Source organism: Geospiza fortis, unplaced genomic scaffold, assembly GCF_000277835.1.
Source record: "Geospiza fortis unplaced genomic scaffold, GeoFor_1.0 scaffold203, whole genome shotgun sequence".
NCBI classification, from domain to species: Eukaryota; Metazoa; Chordata; class Aves; order Passeriformes; family Thraupidae; genus Geospiza; species Geospiza fortis.
Genome location: NW_005054385.1, coordinates 1,299,694 through 1,314,879, shown reverse-complemented (window position 1 = coordinate 1,314,879; position 15,186 = coordinate 1,299,694). Strand labels below are relative to the sequence as shown.

Below are 15,186 nucleotides of genomic sequence, written 5' to 3'. Positions count from 1 at the left end.
TGCTTAATTTTTCTGTAGCTGGAACAAGCCCTGTATATGCAGTGACTCCATTATCCTCATTGTAAAGAACATTGTTTTTTACTGATACCATTCATTAAATCATAGTTCAGATCATACCTCAGGGTATTGCTTCCATGCATGCTGAAAATCATAAGCTGTTTCCAAATAATCAAAGAGAATAACCAGTGTAGAGAAGCAGGAGGAGGGCAACTTTATGAATCTCAGCTCCCTGCTACCAACCTGAGGAATATGAATGTCTTCCTATTAGTGCCCTGGTAAGAATGCAGGATGTGAATAATGGAACCAGTGCTGTGATTTTCTTTCTGCCTTGGTTTGGCTAGGGTGGGTTCAGCGTAGTTCTGCGCTGCAATTTCTGCATGATGTACTGCGGACTATGTAGCTGCAGCTCAACCATCATAGACACATGGCCTGATTTCTCAATCTGAGAGAGCTGCAGTGCCCAGATTTCTGCCTATGTATTGAGTGTAAAATCCATTGGAGAATAAACAGGAGGCTAAGCAGTACCCTTCCTGTGTTGTCTAATCCTTCTGTGTGCTTCACAGCTGTCAGATGGTCTTATGTAACAACATGAACTTTATTCTTGTGAGTCTCTGCTGCAGGACATGGTCTGAAATGCCTTGACCCCATGTTTTTTTTTTCTCTCCCAGGGACTTGCTACAGTGGCAATGGCCAGTTTTACCAGGGCACAGCCAATGTCACAGCATCTGGCATTCCCTGCCAGAAGTGGAGTGATCAGGTGAGCGTCAGTGTGAGATCCACCAAAAGGAGAGCTGTACTCGAGGCTTGCTTTTCCAAGGAGTTTCTCAGAGTCAGGCAGCCCAGTCTCAGTGAAAGGGATGAGGGGGGAACAAGTTGCCTTCATTCTTGAGCTCATTTTATAATCTCATCATATTTCAATCTGCAAGTTCCCCTTACTGTGTCAAGATGTGTTCTCTGTCATTTCAGGCGACCGAAAGGCTGTTTCACCAAAGGCTCTGTCTTGCTTCCCTCCCTTGGGTTTTCTTTTAATTTTATTTTAATAATAATAGCATGGAAAATTATGCTGAAACACTAATACAACTTGCTTCCTTCTCTAAGGCTCCCCATTTGCACAGGAGGACTCCTCAGGTTTTCCCAGAGCTGTTTGATGCTGAGAATTACTGCCGCAATCCAGGAGGTGAGAACGAGCGTCCCTGGTGCTACACAAAGGATCCAGCTGTGACCTGGGAATACTGCAGCGTGTCTCCCTGTGGAGATGGTAGGCAATTGCACTTTGTGATTTCTGCCACTGTGGCTGTTTCTTGGCCATGCAAGGTGTTTGCATGCTGCGTACATCAATCTGTTCTGTCCTCTGGATTCAGCTAGTTCTGGGTCTTCTCACAGATTCATTCAGCATCTTTAATGAGAAGGTTTAATGTGCCCCATGAAGAGGGGAAAATGAAGACAGACAAATCCAGCACCTTGCAATAGGTTAATATAAATGCTAAATGAAGTGAAATGTCCTCTGGTATTCTGAAAAATTGATTTGTCACACTGTTTAGAAAGTAGGGCTTCAGGCTGTTTTTCCTAGGTTGTTTAGTTTAGGGTGATTTTTTTTCAGTAATACTGTCCCGTCCCCCGCCTCTCCCCAGCTTGCCCAATTTAAACTAAAAATAAACCAAAAAAAGACAGAAACATCTTTGGGTTTTGATGTAGAAGCCAAGTATTCCTGTAATTTCTTGCTCAAAAACAGACAAATTTTTGAAAAATATTTCATCCAAGATTCCCAGTTTCTGGATTTCAGTATTCAGAAATAAGACTGCATTTGGAAACTTCTTGCACAGGGAATAGCGGTTCTATGGACATAAGTGAACACAAGTAATTTTCAGTTTAGCTGACAACTAAGAAGAAGGAGAGTTTAAATTTCTTTCTGTTCTCAAACACTCCATGCAGAGAACAGCATTTTCTAGAATATCTCAGAAAGTACTCCACAGGTAGTTATGTAATTTTTTCCCCTAATAATTTAGCCAAGTGTGCTTTAAACTAGTTTTTCAAGTTTTCCCCATAAAGACACTGAGATGCAAACTGTTGGGGGCAAGAGGATATTTCGGGAAAGTATCACTCTGTACTTACTTGGTCTTACACTCCTCCCTGCAGATTCCTTTTAGGACACATGATACATTGTGGTTTACATTGTGCACCATTGATCTTTCCCACTGCAGACATTACTATATTTGAATACTGTTGAGACTATCAGATGTGACCTCCCATTTGTAACTCTCTCAAATATTCTATACCAAAACTGTGTTCCCAGCTTAATGGGAACTATATATTGGTCGTATCAGATCTTGGATTTTCACTCGTGGCAAGCACAAATGGGTTTTGCTTCCTGCAAACCAAGCTTCCCTAGTATGGTCCTCTCATGTGGTCATAGGTCTGTATCTGTAGTGTCAGCAATTCCCAGGGTGACAGGCTAGCTCCGTAAACTCCTCTTAGAGAAAGCTCTATAAACTGGCAGAGGCATAACCCTCTGATTTTACTTGCATTACAGCATTGTTATCCCTGGGAACAAGAAAACCAAGTGGAGAGACTCTAAATCTTCCCCCTCCTCCTCCATTTTCCCCTACATACTCCATGACTGTTATCATCTCAATCATCTCCAGCTTCGCTCTGGTTATGATCTTTGGCATTATCACCCTGGTTTGCTGCCGTCGTCGAAAACAGTGGAAAAACAAAAAAAGGTAAAGCTTGGAACTTAATTCAGTGCAAGAAATGCTGCTTTGGAAAACAGGCTTTCTTGTTTCTGAGAGAAAAGTCCTGTGAACACCTGTGAGGGCACAGCAGCCCTCCCTCTGCCTGTGTCAGTCCAGTGTTAGTTCTGTTGAACTCCTGTGCCAGAGCAGAAGGTGGTGACTAGGAACATGGACACCTGCTGCAAGGTTCCTTCAGTAGCCCTGCTGCACCTTCCTTTTTCATCCTGAAATAAATAAGCTCAGGAGGAGATGAAGCTAGTTATCTCCTGATTGAGGGCTGTGCACACACTGACCAAAAATCTCTCCATTGTTTCAGAGAGTCTGAGACACCAACTCTCACCACTCTGCCCTCTGAACTGCTCCTGGACCGGCTGCACCCCAACCCCATGTACCAGCGGATGCCTCTTCTCCTCAATCCAAAATTGCTTAGCCTGGAGTATCCCAGGAACAATATTGAATATGTGAGAGATATTGGGGAGGGAGCATTTGGGAGAGTCTTCCAAGCCAGGTAAGCAGTCTCTTTGTGGGTCTTTGTCTGAAGGTACTTGTGAAAAATCAGCACTGGAAATCATCCATCCATCCATCCATCCATCCATCCATCCATCCATCCATCCATCCATCCATCCATCCATCCATCCACTCAAATGCATGTGTACCAAATGGTACACAACACTCAGGTTTGAATAATTGTTTTTGTTGTCCACTGCTATCTGTCAATATTTGTTAAACTTTTGCTACAAATTACTCTTTTCTACTCTATGGTAGATGTAATGCCTTGCTGACATACTAAAGTCTGGTGTAAAAGTTCAGCTGAATTTTGCCAAGAGTACCACCTGTAATATGTGACCTATTATGAAGTTTTTGCATTTCCCAGTATTTATGAGTTGTCAGTGTGTGGTGATGTCCATTATAACACCAGTACTGACCTGTGTAATTACCACAAAGTCATTGCATCATGCCACAGTTCAGTCCAAACTGAATTGCAATTTGATGCCATGGCAAAACCAAAAATCCCCTAAAAACCCTCCCAACATAGACCGGGGGCGGGGCAGAGGGGGGATGGGCATATGGTTGTGTGTCTGCGGTGTCCCAGTTTTAATGGAAAATGCACAACCCAGATTTGCAGATGCTCGTGGGTGAACGGAGTGGCAAAAGCCAGAGTATCTGCAAAAGTGTACAAATTTTTAATAGTAAATTACATGCCTTCCATGGAAATACCTCTTTTATTGTCCTTGACCTCCTATATAAGCATAGGGTAGTGGGTTTTGAATAAAGGGGTAGTGTGAAAAGGAAAGGAGACAAAAAGATGGATTAAAGATGGAAGGAGAAGAAAGGAAGAAAGGAAGAAAGGAAGAAAGGAAGAAAGGAAGAAAGGAAGAAAGGAAGAAAGGAAGAAAGGAAGAAAGGAAGAAAGGAAGAAAGGAAGAAAGAAAGAAAGAAAGAAAGAAAGAAAGAAAGAAAGAAAGAAAAAGGAAAGGAGGGAAAAAGAAAAAAAGAAAAAAGATCAGTGGTCCTGGCTCCACCATCAATTCAGCTGACAGAAAGTTTATGGTCCTGGGGCACATGTGTGTCTAGGCTTTGTGGGGGTACCTTTTTATAGTAAAATTTCTGTGCCCTGGAGCTAATTTCCTCACTTTCTATATGAAGTGATTTATCATGGGCAGCCCCTTCTTCCAGACCTTTCTGGAAATTATTTAGGGGCTTTGGGGCCTTGGATGTTGTTGATCCCCCCTTGCAGTCCATTCCCACCTACTTCTCAGCCTCATTCCTGCACCTCAGATGCTGTTGTACTTATCTCCAGGAGCCAGAACAAGGACACGTGTCTCAGAAAAATGTTGCCCTACCTCTATATGGCCCCTTTCTCCTGCCATAACAATCCTTGGCTGGCTCCATGGCTGTCTGGATATCAATGTTTGAGTAACACATATAAATTCCCTTATCTCTAGACTTCTACAGTGTCCCCTTTAGTTAGTTTCTCACTTTTTATTTTTGGAATTTGCAGCCACTGTTACCTGTTTTAAACCTAAGATATTAGATGATAGCCCAGTTCTGATAATATCATGGGAGGTGAGATTGTGCACTTTTAAAAATGTGAAAAATCTTTAATTGACAACCCCAAAAATGAGCACGATGGAAGATACCTAGTTTTTCTTGACAGAATCCATAATGTCTGCAAAACAATCTGGACAATAATAGTTTCCTCCTAAAGTCCCATCCCCAAATTTGTAGAAGAAAGTGTACAGGCTGCATAGCTCCCTGCTTAGTCAGGGCAGTACTCTTTGTCCTTTGCAGTTAACAAGCATGGGGCATGGCTGATTTTGTAGCTGTATCTAGAGTAGTGTATGATGACTTCAACAAAAACCCAGGGAAGCATCAGAGTCCCACCATGAGCCAAGATCTGCTTGGAGAAATGCTTCTGTTGACTGCCAAAGAAAAGGGCTATCCTTGCAAAAAGGATATCCTTGCAAAAAATGTAGGTATTTGTAATGTTTATAGTTAAGCTGTTGATGTACCTGCTAGAAAATTAGTTCTGTACAGGTTAGACATGTTACAGCTGGGAAACAGTTTCAATAGCTGTGATGGATTTTTTTTTTCTAATGAAGAGATAAATTATTTCTAATGGAAGAAAAGCAAGCATACTTTTCCTTTTTACAGAGAGAACTAAAAATAACAACATTCAAAGGGTGCACAGTGGGATTGTCACAGATGCTTAGCCTGTGATGAACTGTTATCCTGGATGGCCAAACACATCTGAGCTTGAAACAAGAACACAGCTATAGAGGCTGCACAACAGCTGTGGTTGGGGCACTGCACACCAGGGGCACAGGGCAGGTCTTGTCCCAGCCTCAGTGCAGTGCTCGGGGTGCCCTGAGGGGCATCACCTTCCTGCTCATGCTGCAGGAGTCTTCGCCTGTGTGCCAGCAGGACAGGCATTCTCCCTCCCAAGTGCTGCTTTGGCCCTGCTCTGGGAGCTTTAATAAAATTTGAGTGCAGCACAGACCTTCTGAGCTCGAAATGACTTTCATGGATATCAAGAAAGACTTCTCAGAGGGCATTCAAATGTCACAAAAGTGCCAGTTAAGCAAGTGCCAAAGTGGTGTAAAGACCTTTTATGTGGATTTCATACACTTCAGCACTGTACTTTCTTTCAATTAAGCCTTTTTGTTATTGTCAATGGAAACTGAGAGAAAAAGACACAGGAGAAGAAAAGAAAGTATTACATCTCATCTAGCATTTGCAAAGTGAGAAGTACCACATCTTGAGAGATGCCTGCTCTCTCTGGCTCAGGGAAGGAGCCACAGACATATTGCTTCTTAGGGACCTCCTTTGTTTATTACCATCTCTATCAAAAATGCCTCCAAGGCTTTATAATTCCTTATAATAAGGTATTGACATTTCTGTGCACCTCTGGCAGATCAGTGCAGTCATAGTATAAGCTGTGTGTTCATCCAGGTTACTGAAATGATCAAAACTCAAATTATTGCCTTCCCATCTCAGAAGGATAAAATGTACTTTCCTGCATGTGTTAAATGGACATCTCAAGCTAAGTTTAGCAATCCTCTTACTTCTCCTGCTCTCATGTTTCTCGCTCTTCTGTAAACACAGCTCTGCACTCAGTGCCAGCGATGCCTTTGCCAGTTGGCTGCTGTGAGTCCTGATTCAGTGTTTACTCACTCTTGGGTCAAGCAACATGTTAGGACAGGAAGTGTCTAGCTATCATTTACTAGCTTCTCCTGAAAGGCTACTGTCTTCACCAGGAACAGCTTCACACTTGGAAGGACAAGGAAGTAACCATGCTTAAAACAAAATTCAGGACCAGGTTCAGGTCTGTCCCAGCTAGGTCTTTGTGGCTGATTCTCCTTCTGGGGGGACCATGCTGGCCCCACAAGACACCAGAGCACCAGCTCTGTGCAGTTCAGCGCAGACCAGCATGCAAGTTTTCTTCTAGAGCTGGAGCTGTGTGGTCCAGGCAAACCCTGAAGATCAGGATTGCCTAAAAGCCTGGATGTGGAGTCTTTGCTAGAAGGCCGGTATGGAGGTTTTGCTAGTAGACTGGTAGACCTACACCACAAATGCACAACATGCTGTACCTCCTTAGGGATAGGGCTGTTCCTAAGGTCAGAGTTTCTTGACAGAAGTCTCCTCATGTTCTTTCCATCTGCAAAGGGTATTTCTTTGACCAGCTGTCTCATATATAGCTGAAAAATAGTGTGGGTGTTAATTAATAAAAAAAAAACCAAAAAAACCCCAACCTTCCCTTCCCCATCAAAAAGCAGCTCCTGCTGATTCAGGGCAATCTCCTGCTCACATATTAACTTAACCAAAGAATAAGGTAAAGGTAGGCTCCCACCAGACTCAGTAGATGTTAATTACATTATTTAATCATCTAAGAGAAGCTGCCCAACTGTTATGGTGAGCAAGATGGGGACATGACACAGTCTCAAATAAAGGTTCAGACTGCTCCTCATTTTTTTCTACATATTTGGTACTTGAAATAAACACAGGCAGGAGATCTTTCTCCTTTTTAATGCCTTTATTAAAAGCGATCAGCTCGGGTGGGGAGAGCTGATGGGTCCGCGCTCATGCTGCTGCTGCTCCCAGGAGTGATTGGGAGGAGGAGGAAGAGTGCAGCTTTGTCCACTGGTCTGTGGGCAGAGCTGGGGATTCCTTCCTCACCAGGGCCTTGGGAAATCCCTTGCTTTTTGGTTCAACATTTGAGGTCCTCTGTCTAGCCAACATCTTAGGTTAGGGTGAGGTACAAAAAGGCCTTGGCAAATACTGGATTCTGTTCCTCATGTCTAGTCATCACTTTGATTCATCAGTTTTGTGTTGGCTTGTTGTTTTTAGAGTTTTTGGCTTGGTTTGGTGAGGGGTCTCTCCCATTGCATGCTGGATCCGATGTCGTTTGCATGCCGACTCGATGTCCCTTCCCCTTCACCGTCTGGGTGCTATCGTCTAGGAAGCAGCAGGGTGTCACTGGACAAAAGGGGAATTCTTAACCATCAACAACCGGTAGTTAACGAAAACAATAGGTTATTACAATAACAACAGGTTATTACAATAACAAACAGTTAGAACTCCACCCTGGCAGCAGCTAGCCCGACTCTGCAACCTTTTAAAAAGACGGGCAGCTTTTTCTATTCATAACACTGCTTAGAAAGGAAAACCTGACTGGGAACTTAAGTCAGACATTCTCTAGATAGGCTCAGAGTGAAATTCCTAGCTGCACCGCTGGTTAGTTTAAGCAGCATGCACTTAAATGCCAATTAATGCCTCTGGTGCACAAATGTATTGGTAGTGAAGCAGGCAAAGGACTGTTGCTGTTCACCCTGTGCACGAGCGCTGTAAATTTCTCCTCCTTAATTGCAAGAGAGATTACCTAAGGTAATTTCTTTTGATGCTTCCCAGTTCTAGGAGAGAATTAACCTATTTTTCGAAAAACACTCCCCCTTTTGGCCCTCCAGCTGAATTCTCCAGGTTCAGAGGCAGCTGTTTCCCACTGCTACCCTGCAGATGTGTCCCTATCATTTGTGCAAAGACTGTCTTTAGGGCATCAAAGGGGTCAAATTTGATAGCTGTCTGACAAGACTTCAGACAGTTCCTGCCTCTGTGCCAGAGCAGTGTGAGTTTCCCAGGCCTGCTAAGAACTGTACTGCATCACCATGAGCTCCCAAAGGTGAAATTTCTGGCTTTTGCCTGAGGGCCACTTAAAAGGCATTGTCCAGCTTAACCTCACTCAGCTACATTTAGGTTAGTTTACATTACAGAATTCAGTGAAATTGGGTGGCTGGGTGTGAGTTTCTGTCTCCAAAGCAGGCAGGACTGAGCTCTGTCCCACCCCTGCTTTGGCACAGTGCTGGGTCTGCTAGTCAGAGATAAGTGGTAATCTCTGAGACTATTTGGAAGATATAAAGCTGTCCTATTTTTACTTTTAAATACCCTATTGCTTTGTTCAGTCTGCTGCTGCTGGCTCTAGTCCTGAGAATTGACAGCAGGTGCTTGTACTCCTCCCCTCCTACTAGACAGGGAACTGCTGCCAGCACGGGTGAAAAGAAGGAAGACATTGTGCTGTAATGGAGGCTGTAGCAGACAAGTGTGGGGCCTGATCCTCTGCTCTGGCATGCCAGAACTCCTTGCTTGAGTGTCTCAGCTGTGATCCAGCCACCTCTGATTCCTTTCTTGATGGACACCCTGCCATCCAGTGACATTTGACATTTACAGCATCCAAGCGCAACTGTTGCAACTGCCACGTGTCTGAAGTAGAAGACAAGGAAGCTGGAAGTTTGCTTTGGAAATTGGAGTCTCCTCTAGGTGCTACTGGGCAATAAAATATCCTGGCATTCAAGCAGCGGGAGGGCAGTCAGGCTGGTGTAGCAACATGACACATAAATGGGCACCACTCCCCATGGGCTCTGGATGGTTACCTGTACGTAATGTGTGCTACCTGCAAGGCCCCTGGGAAGAATTTGTGCAGGAAACAAAATGTACATCTGAGGTTTGGTGCATGTTTGAAGAGTGGAAAGTTACTCTTCTCCAGCAACAGCTACCCCTAAATCTTTGGCAAGCCCAAATAATTAAACTTGTTGAGGGTTTCCTATCCGCAGGGAATCCTGTGGATAGGAAAACAAGTCTGTTGCTCAAAGTCAGGATTCTGTTTCCCAAGGATTTGTGTCTATAAATTTTAGTTGAAGATTCACAAGTGTCAAAACGTGTGTATTTACACATTAACTTGTTCTTCAGACAAGGCACAGGTTTGCTTTGTTCCTTCTGTCCTGTCACGTGTTTCCACAAATCTTGAAGGAATATAAATTGTTTTCTAAACCTCAGCTACACCACATTAAATCTAGCTGAAATTAGCAAATGGTTTTATAACTTGTTAAAGATGCATACACATGCCACACACACATACACAGAAAACAGTATCAAAAGGCTATTTTCCTTACAAAACCAAGGGAATACACTTCCTGTAATTGCTACTTTCACTCTAACAGTAGCCAGATATACCAAAGTCACCACTGTGCCAGGTATGGGAAAGGAGGGTCTTTAATCAATAAAAAATAGGCTATTTTTAAAATAGGTTTATTTTTAACTCCACTGTTACACCCCAAAAGTGAATTGTTTAGACTGAAGAGCCCATCCTGTCCTCCATTAAGTTTATGATGTGATCTCCAGCCTAGGGAGCAGTTGTTTCTTACCAACCTGTTACTTATTTATGTCTTTACCAGACATGGTAATGAGCCTATAAGCAGAAAGACCAGTGATCAAAAAAAGTTATATTGAATTTAGTACTACCTGAACCAAATTAAATGCCTCTATAATATGCAATACATATTGCAGTCCCAAGAGATGAAACTGTGCTTTAAGGCTCCTTCTGTTGGTTCTGGGGCCTTCTCCCTTTTTTTTTCTTTTGGTCAGCCTCTCCTTTTGCATCAGAAACAGAACCTATATTTAGTGTGCATGTATTCATCACTGATGGTTTCCTTTCTTACCTCTCCTTGCAGGGCCCCAGGGCTGCTGCCGTATGAACCTTTCACCATGGTAGCAGTGAAAATGCTGAAGGAGGAAGCATCTGCAGACATGCAGGCTGACTTTCAGAGGGAAGCAGCTCTCATGGCAGAGTTTGACAATCCAAACATTGTCAAGCTTTTAGGTATCTCAGTGAGGCATCCTGTTGCCTTAACAAGATGGTGCATCATATCAAAACCTCCTCATGCTGCACTGGTTATACTGCTGGCCATCTTGCTGCCTAACTCTGTTTCCAGTCTAATAACATTGACCCAGATGTCTTACAGGGAAGATGTGAACTTCCTGGAACTGTGATTTATTTTGTGGGTACTGGAAAGAAGAAGCACAAGTCTTGTTAGTTTTATAGGTCCCACTTACTATTATGATGTCTGAACACTTAATAGCATTAAAAAACACAAAATTAAATTAACAAAAAAAGCCAGCCAAAAAATGGCCTCTTCCTTTCCTTCCATTCTCATCTGAAAGGACATCCTTCTTTGTTGGATTTTTTTTAGAAAGTCTTGATGCTGAAGCTTGGCTAATAAGGCACTTTCTGAGAAGAAAGCTGCTGACAAAAAATATTCTTTTAGAAGATTGTAATTTTTTTTTCTGAAGTAGATGCTGCTGGTCACTTTTATCTGGCAATACTGCTCTAATTTGTTGTATACAAATCTGATTCTCATGAGCAGGGGCATTTGAGTTCTTAATTTATTTCAGTAGGAAGCTTCAGAACATTTTGAAATGGATAAACCACATTTTTGGGAAAGCTGGGTTGATACAGATACTTTGGCTACAGAAATGAAAAGCAGAAAGAGCACTAAACTGGACTAAACTTTGTGTTTATTGTTAACACATTTTAGGCCAGGAAAGGACAAAGGTACAGGCACAAACTAGTACCAGATCATGGGGCTCTGGAGAAATAGCCACATTGTTGAAAACAGCTTAAATGATAAATCTGTCACATACACTCATCATGCTTGTCAGATCCTGATGTCATCAGACTGGGAACAGTCATTTGTTTTTCCTCAAAGATTCAAATATTAGGGCATCAATCAGAATTTCAGATTTCACAGTAAGTTGCATCACCAATTGCTAAATGATGACCCTAAGAAGGCAAAACACATACATTTTAAATGTTGGCCTTTGCTGGTTAGCATTCTAATGATAGGTGCACAAATATTACTGTATCACTATATGATCAGTAAGGCTCATGGAAGTGTGGTTAATGCTGGCCCACCAATAAAGCTGATAAGGTGCCAAGCATGTAGGACTGCATTCTACACCTAACAGACATGGCTAATGTCTCATTTCTGCTGTCTGCTTTGGTTTGTCTTTCTTTCATTTTTGAATATCTGCCATGCCAAAAGTAATTCCTCAACCAACTTTTTTTTGCATCAGTTATTTAAAAAAAAAGAAGAATCCATAAGGGCAGGAGTTTCCTTGCAGTTCAAGAGTTCCACTGAACCCTTGAACATGCCCCTTGTGAATACTTTTGAAGCCTTCCTGCATATGTGTCACCCCTACAACAATATTATTGTTGTTATAATACAACAATCACAAAAAATAAAAGAACTAAAAAATAACTTGATCAGAACTTTAAAAGTTACTTCCTGAAAGTCCTTGCAGTTGCCCCTGGGAAGAGGCAATACAATACTTTAGTTAATACTAACTTAAGTAGGATGGCTTAAGTTCTGCATTAAACTTAGCTCCAAAACTTGAGTTTTACCCAGGATGTTGTGAAAAATTTTGCATGCAGGCATGTGCATGATTTGTAACATCACCTATGGAGCTCATAATCAGATCCCTGATGAAGGAGCTTGAAAAGAGGCAGCATGGTGGATGGTATTTGCATGGTCACCTCTCTCTCTGCATTGTAGAAAGCCTGCCTTTTGTGTAAGCATTTTTGTGCTTTGTGGCTTTTGCACAGCAGAACTCTCTTTGCTGCACAAATGACCCGTGTGGTGTGTCCCCTGCCAGGCGTGTGTGCGGTTGGCAAGCCGATGTGCCTGCTGTTCGAGTACATGGCCTACGGGGACCTGAACGAGTACCTGCGTGACCGCTCACCCCGCAACCTGTGCAGCCTGGCGCAGGGCAGCCTGGACACGCGGCTGCGCCTCCCGAACCCCCTGGAGCTCTGCTGCACCAGCCAGCTCTGCATCGCCAAGCAGGTTGCTGCCGGCATGGCATACCTCTCCGAGCGCAAGTTCGTCCACCGGGATTTGGCCACCAGAAACTGCCTGGTGGGGGAGAACATGGTGGTGAAAATTGCAGATTTTGGTCTCTCAAGGAACATGTATTCAGCTGACTATTACAAAGCAAATGAGAACGATGCCATCCCCATCCGCTGGATGCCCCCTGAGTCCATTTTCTACAACCGCTACACCACGGAGTCCGATGTGTGGGCCTATGGGGTGGTGCTGTGGGAGATCTTCTCCTATGGCATGCAGCCTTACTATGGGATGGCTCACGAAGAGGTAATCTACTATGTGAGGGATGGGAACGTCCTCTCCTGCCCCGACAATTGTCCTCTGGAGCTCTACAACCTGATGCGCCTCTGCTGGAGCAAGTTGCCTGCCGACCGGCCAGGCTTTGCCAGCATCCACCGCATCTTGGAGCGCATGTATGAGAGGGCTGTGGCCAACATGTCTGTCTGAGGGATACAGTTCCCTCCCTGTCTCCTGTGTCCACCTATTTAGACTGACTTGGACCAGCCCAAGAGCTCCTGATCAATGGTGGCTTCACACAGTGTCTCACTCAGGGAGGAGAAAAGAGCTTGTTCCACTGCCAAACAAGAAATACAGACTGTATCCCTTTATGCACCTCCTTGAGCGGGACTGTACCTCCCAAACAACGGGGTTGACCTTTAGCCACCAAGACAGGACTCAGGTTGGTGAGAGGGCTGGTCATACTTACTCAGTACTTAGCATTTCTAGGAGTAAAAAGTTGCCCAGGGAAGGCAAACTAATGTTTCTTCCTAAGCACTGTTTCTTCCCTTCCTAAGAGATCCCACCATGCCCTTCTGCATTTACACTCTTGGCTTTTACCTTTTTTCCCTCTTTCTCCTACATTTTCTAGTATTATTTAAAAAAAAAAGGTTGCAGAGTTCAATCTTCTTTTGGGGATACCATTTACTATGTTATTTTTGCATACTGTTTACTATTTGGTGTTTGCATACTCAGTCCTTTTTGCAGAAAAAGGATGTTTTTGGAGCCATAGGCCACTTTCATCTTTTAACTGTCACTCTCTCTCATTACAATAACACTGACAGAGTCAAAACAGGAGCCTGCTGGACCACTGGCAGCCACTTGCATCTTCTGTTACAGAGACAGGCAAACTCCTGTCGAGCATGACACTTTCTGTTTTCCAGTGTGGGATGTCCAGAGTCACGTTCCCTTGATGTTTGTTAAAGTCTCATCTAAAACCTTTCCTTAAGCATTGCAGCACATCTTATCTACCTTCCCCTGAAGCAACAAAGCCATTTGTTGCTGTGGGAGAAATTCATCCCAAAGGCCTGGTGCTGCACCTCGCAGGCATCCAAGGTGTATTTATTTGCCACTGCCCATTCCTCACCATGCCAAAAGCAGAAAGAAATGAATCCCTTCTTGCAGAAGCATGGCAGGTTGTATTAATTACTTATTTCCTTTTCCTTTGCAATCTTTGCCTCCTGTTTCTTGTTTCCTTTCCTGACAGATTCTCCTATATCTGACTGCAATATTTGCTGGCCACCTTTCCTTGTGCTGCAGTTTAGAGATAGAGAAGTAAGAAAGGTGGATGTCTGCCACGAGTGTCCTTCAGAGACTACCTGTCAGTTAGGAGAAGGTGGAGAAAGTGGGTGAACACAAGAAGAATTGCAAACTGTCCATCTACAGGGCAAAGATGAGACTGCCTCGGTTACAGATAGCCTACAGCCCATCTCTAAACACCACATGTTTCTCTACTAAAAGTTCTCCAAATTGTAACAGATACTTCAGTGCCTGAGTAAATTTTATTCCTCTGGTGAGAGGTGTAACCTCTTAGCTCCTTGTGGAGTGAGGAGCAGTTGTCCCAGAGCCCCATTGCTGACACAAAATGTAGCCTGAGGCAGGGATGTGTATTATGACTATAGAGCAGGAGTGCAAATGAGTGTTTTAGTGTGGCTTCTGTAACTTGGACAGACTGGTTTAGCCTACCAAGAAAGCAGCAGCAGAGAGCAGCTATGTATGGTTTCTGAAAGGTAAGCTTGAAAAGGTCCATGAACCATTATAAAGAACAGAACTGGAAAGATCATACTTTCCTCTGCTGCTCTCCTGTTTGTTTGGGGTTTTATTTTATTGGATTTGTTGGGTTTTTCTCACATAACCATAGTTTGTCCTAATTGCAGCCACAACAGCATGATTTAATGTTTTCAGACCACTGGTGTCAACTTCAATTGGAGCAAAGAACTTACAATTACCAAAGACAATGGCAAGAAAAGAGGTCTGGGCTGCAAAACGTTTAAGTACTAAAATGGTATCGGCACAGTGAGCACAAAATGGCCAGTGCTGTCTTACTTATTTAGCAGTCACACCATCATGCTGCTATCACACTACAGTTTACTGAGGTTTGGATGCTACAGACAAATACCCTTGAAAATGCCAAAGAATTTAAATAAAAATTATACTCGAGTTCCTTGTATAGCTCCTGTTATTGCTTTATGACCACCTCGCAGTGTGCACTGTTGAATTTGTTAGGTTGTATCAGCTCCCTGTCTGTCTTCCCTGTTTTGAGGAGGCAGAAGTGAGGAGGCAGGCCTGGAAGGATGGGGGTGATGCTGAGCTGAGTCCAAATATACAGCCCAGGACTTGCATCATCTCTGTAATGGCGGGGGCACATTCAAGATCCTTGCAGTGCTCAAGGCATCAGACATTTTGTCACCCCCTTTAGAGAGGGCAGGGTCAGAAGCTGTGCATGGGCAGTGGTGTGGGTCCAG

The 15,186-nt window shown here is 43.5% G+C and overlaps 1 protein-coding gene across 1 annotated transcript in view; it reads left to right on the top strand.

The window, feature by feature from the left end:
* The window catches only part of MUSK (muscle associated receptor tyrosine kinase), a 57,183-nt gene extending 43,446 nt beyond the window's left edge, over nt 1–13,737 (top strand). The window contains exons 12-17 of the mRNA XM_005425342.2: nt 669–757; nt 1,099–1,258; nt 2,531–2,720; nt 3,049–3,240; nt 10,235–10,383; nt 12,216–13,737. Of these exons, the coding sequence (XP_005425399.2) occupies nt 669–757; nt 1,099–1,258; nt 2,531–2,720; nt 3,049–3,240; nt 10,235–10,383; nt 12,216–12,892 (1,457 nt within the window). The 3' untranslated portion in view covers nt 12,893–13,737. The remainder of the gene's footprint in view (nt 1–668; nt 758–1,098; nt 1,259–2,530; nt 2,721–3,048; nt 3,241–10,234; nt 10,384–12,215) is intronic.
* Nucleotides 13,738–15,186: the final 1,449 nt, after the last annotated feature.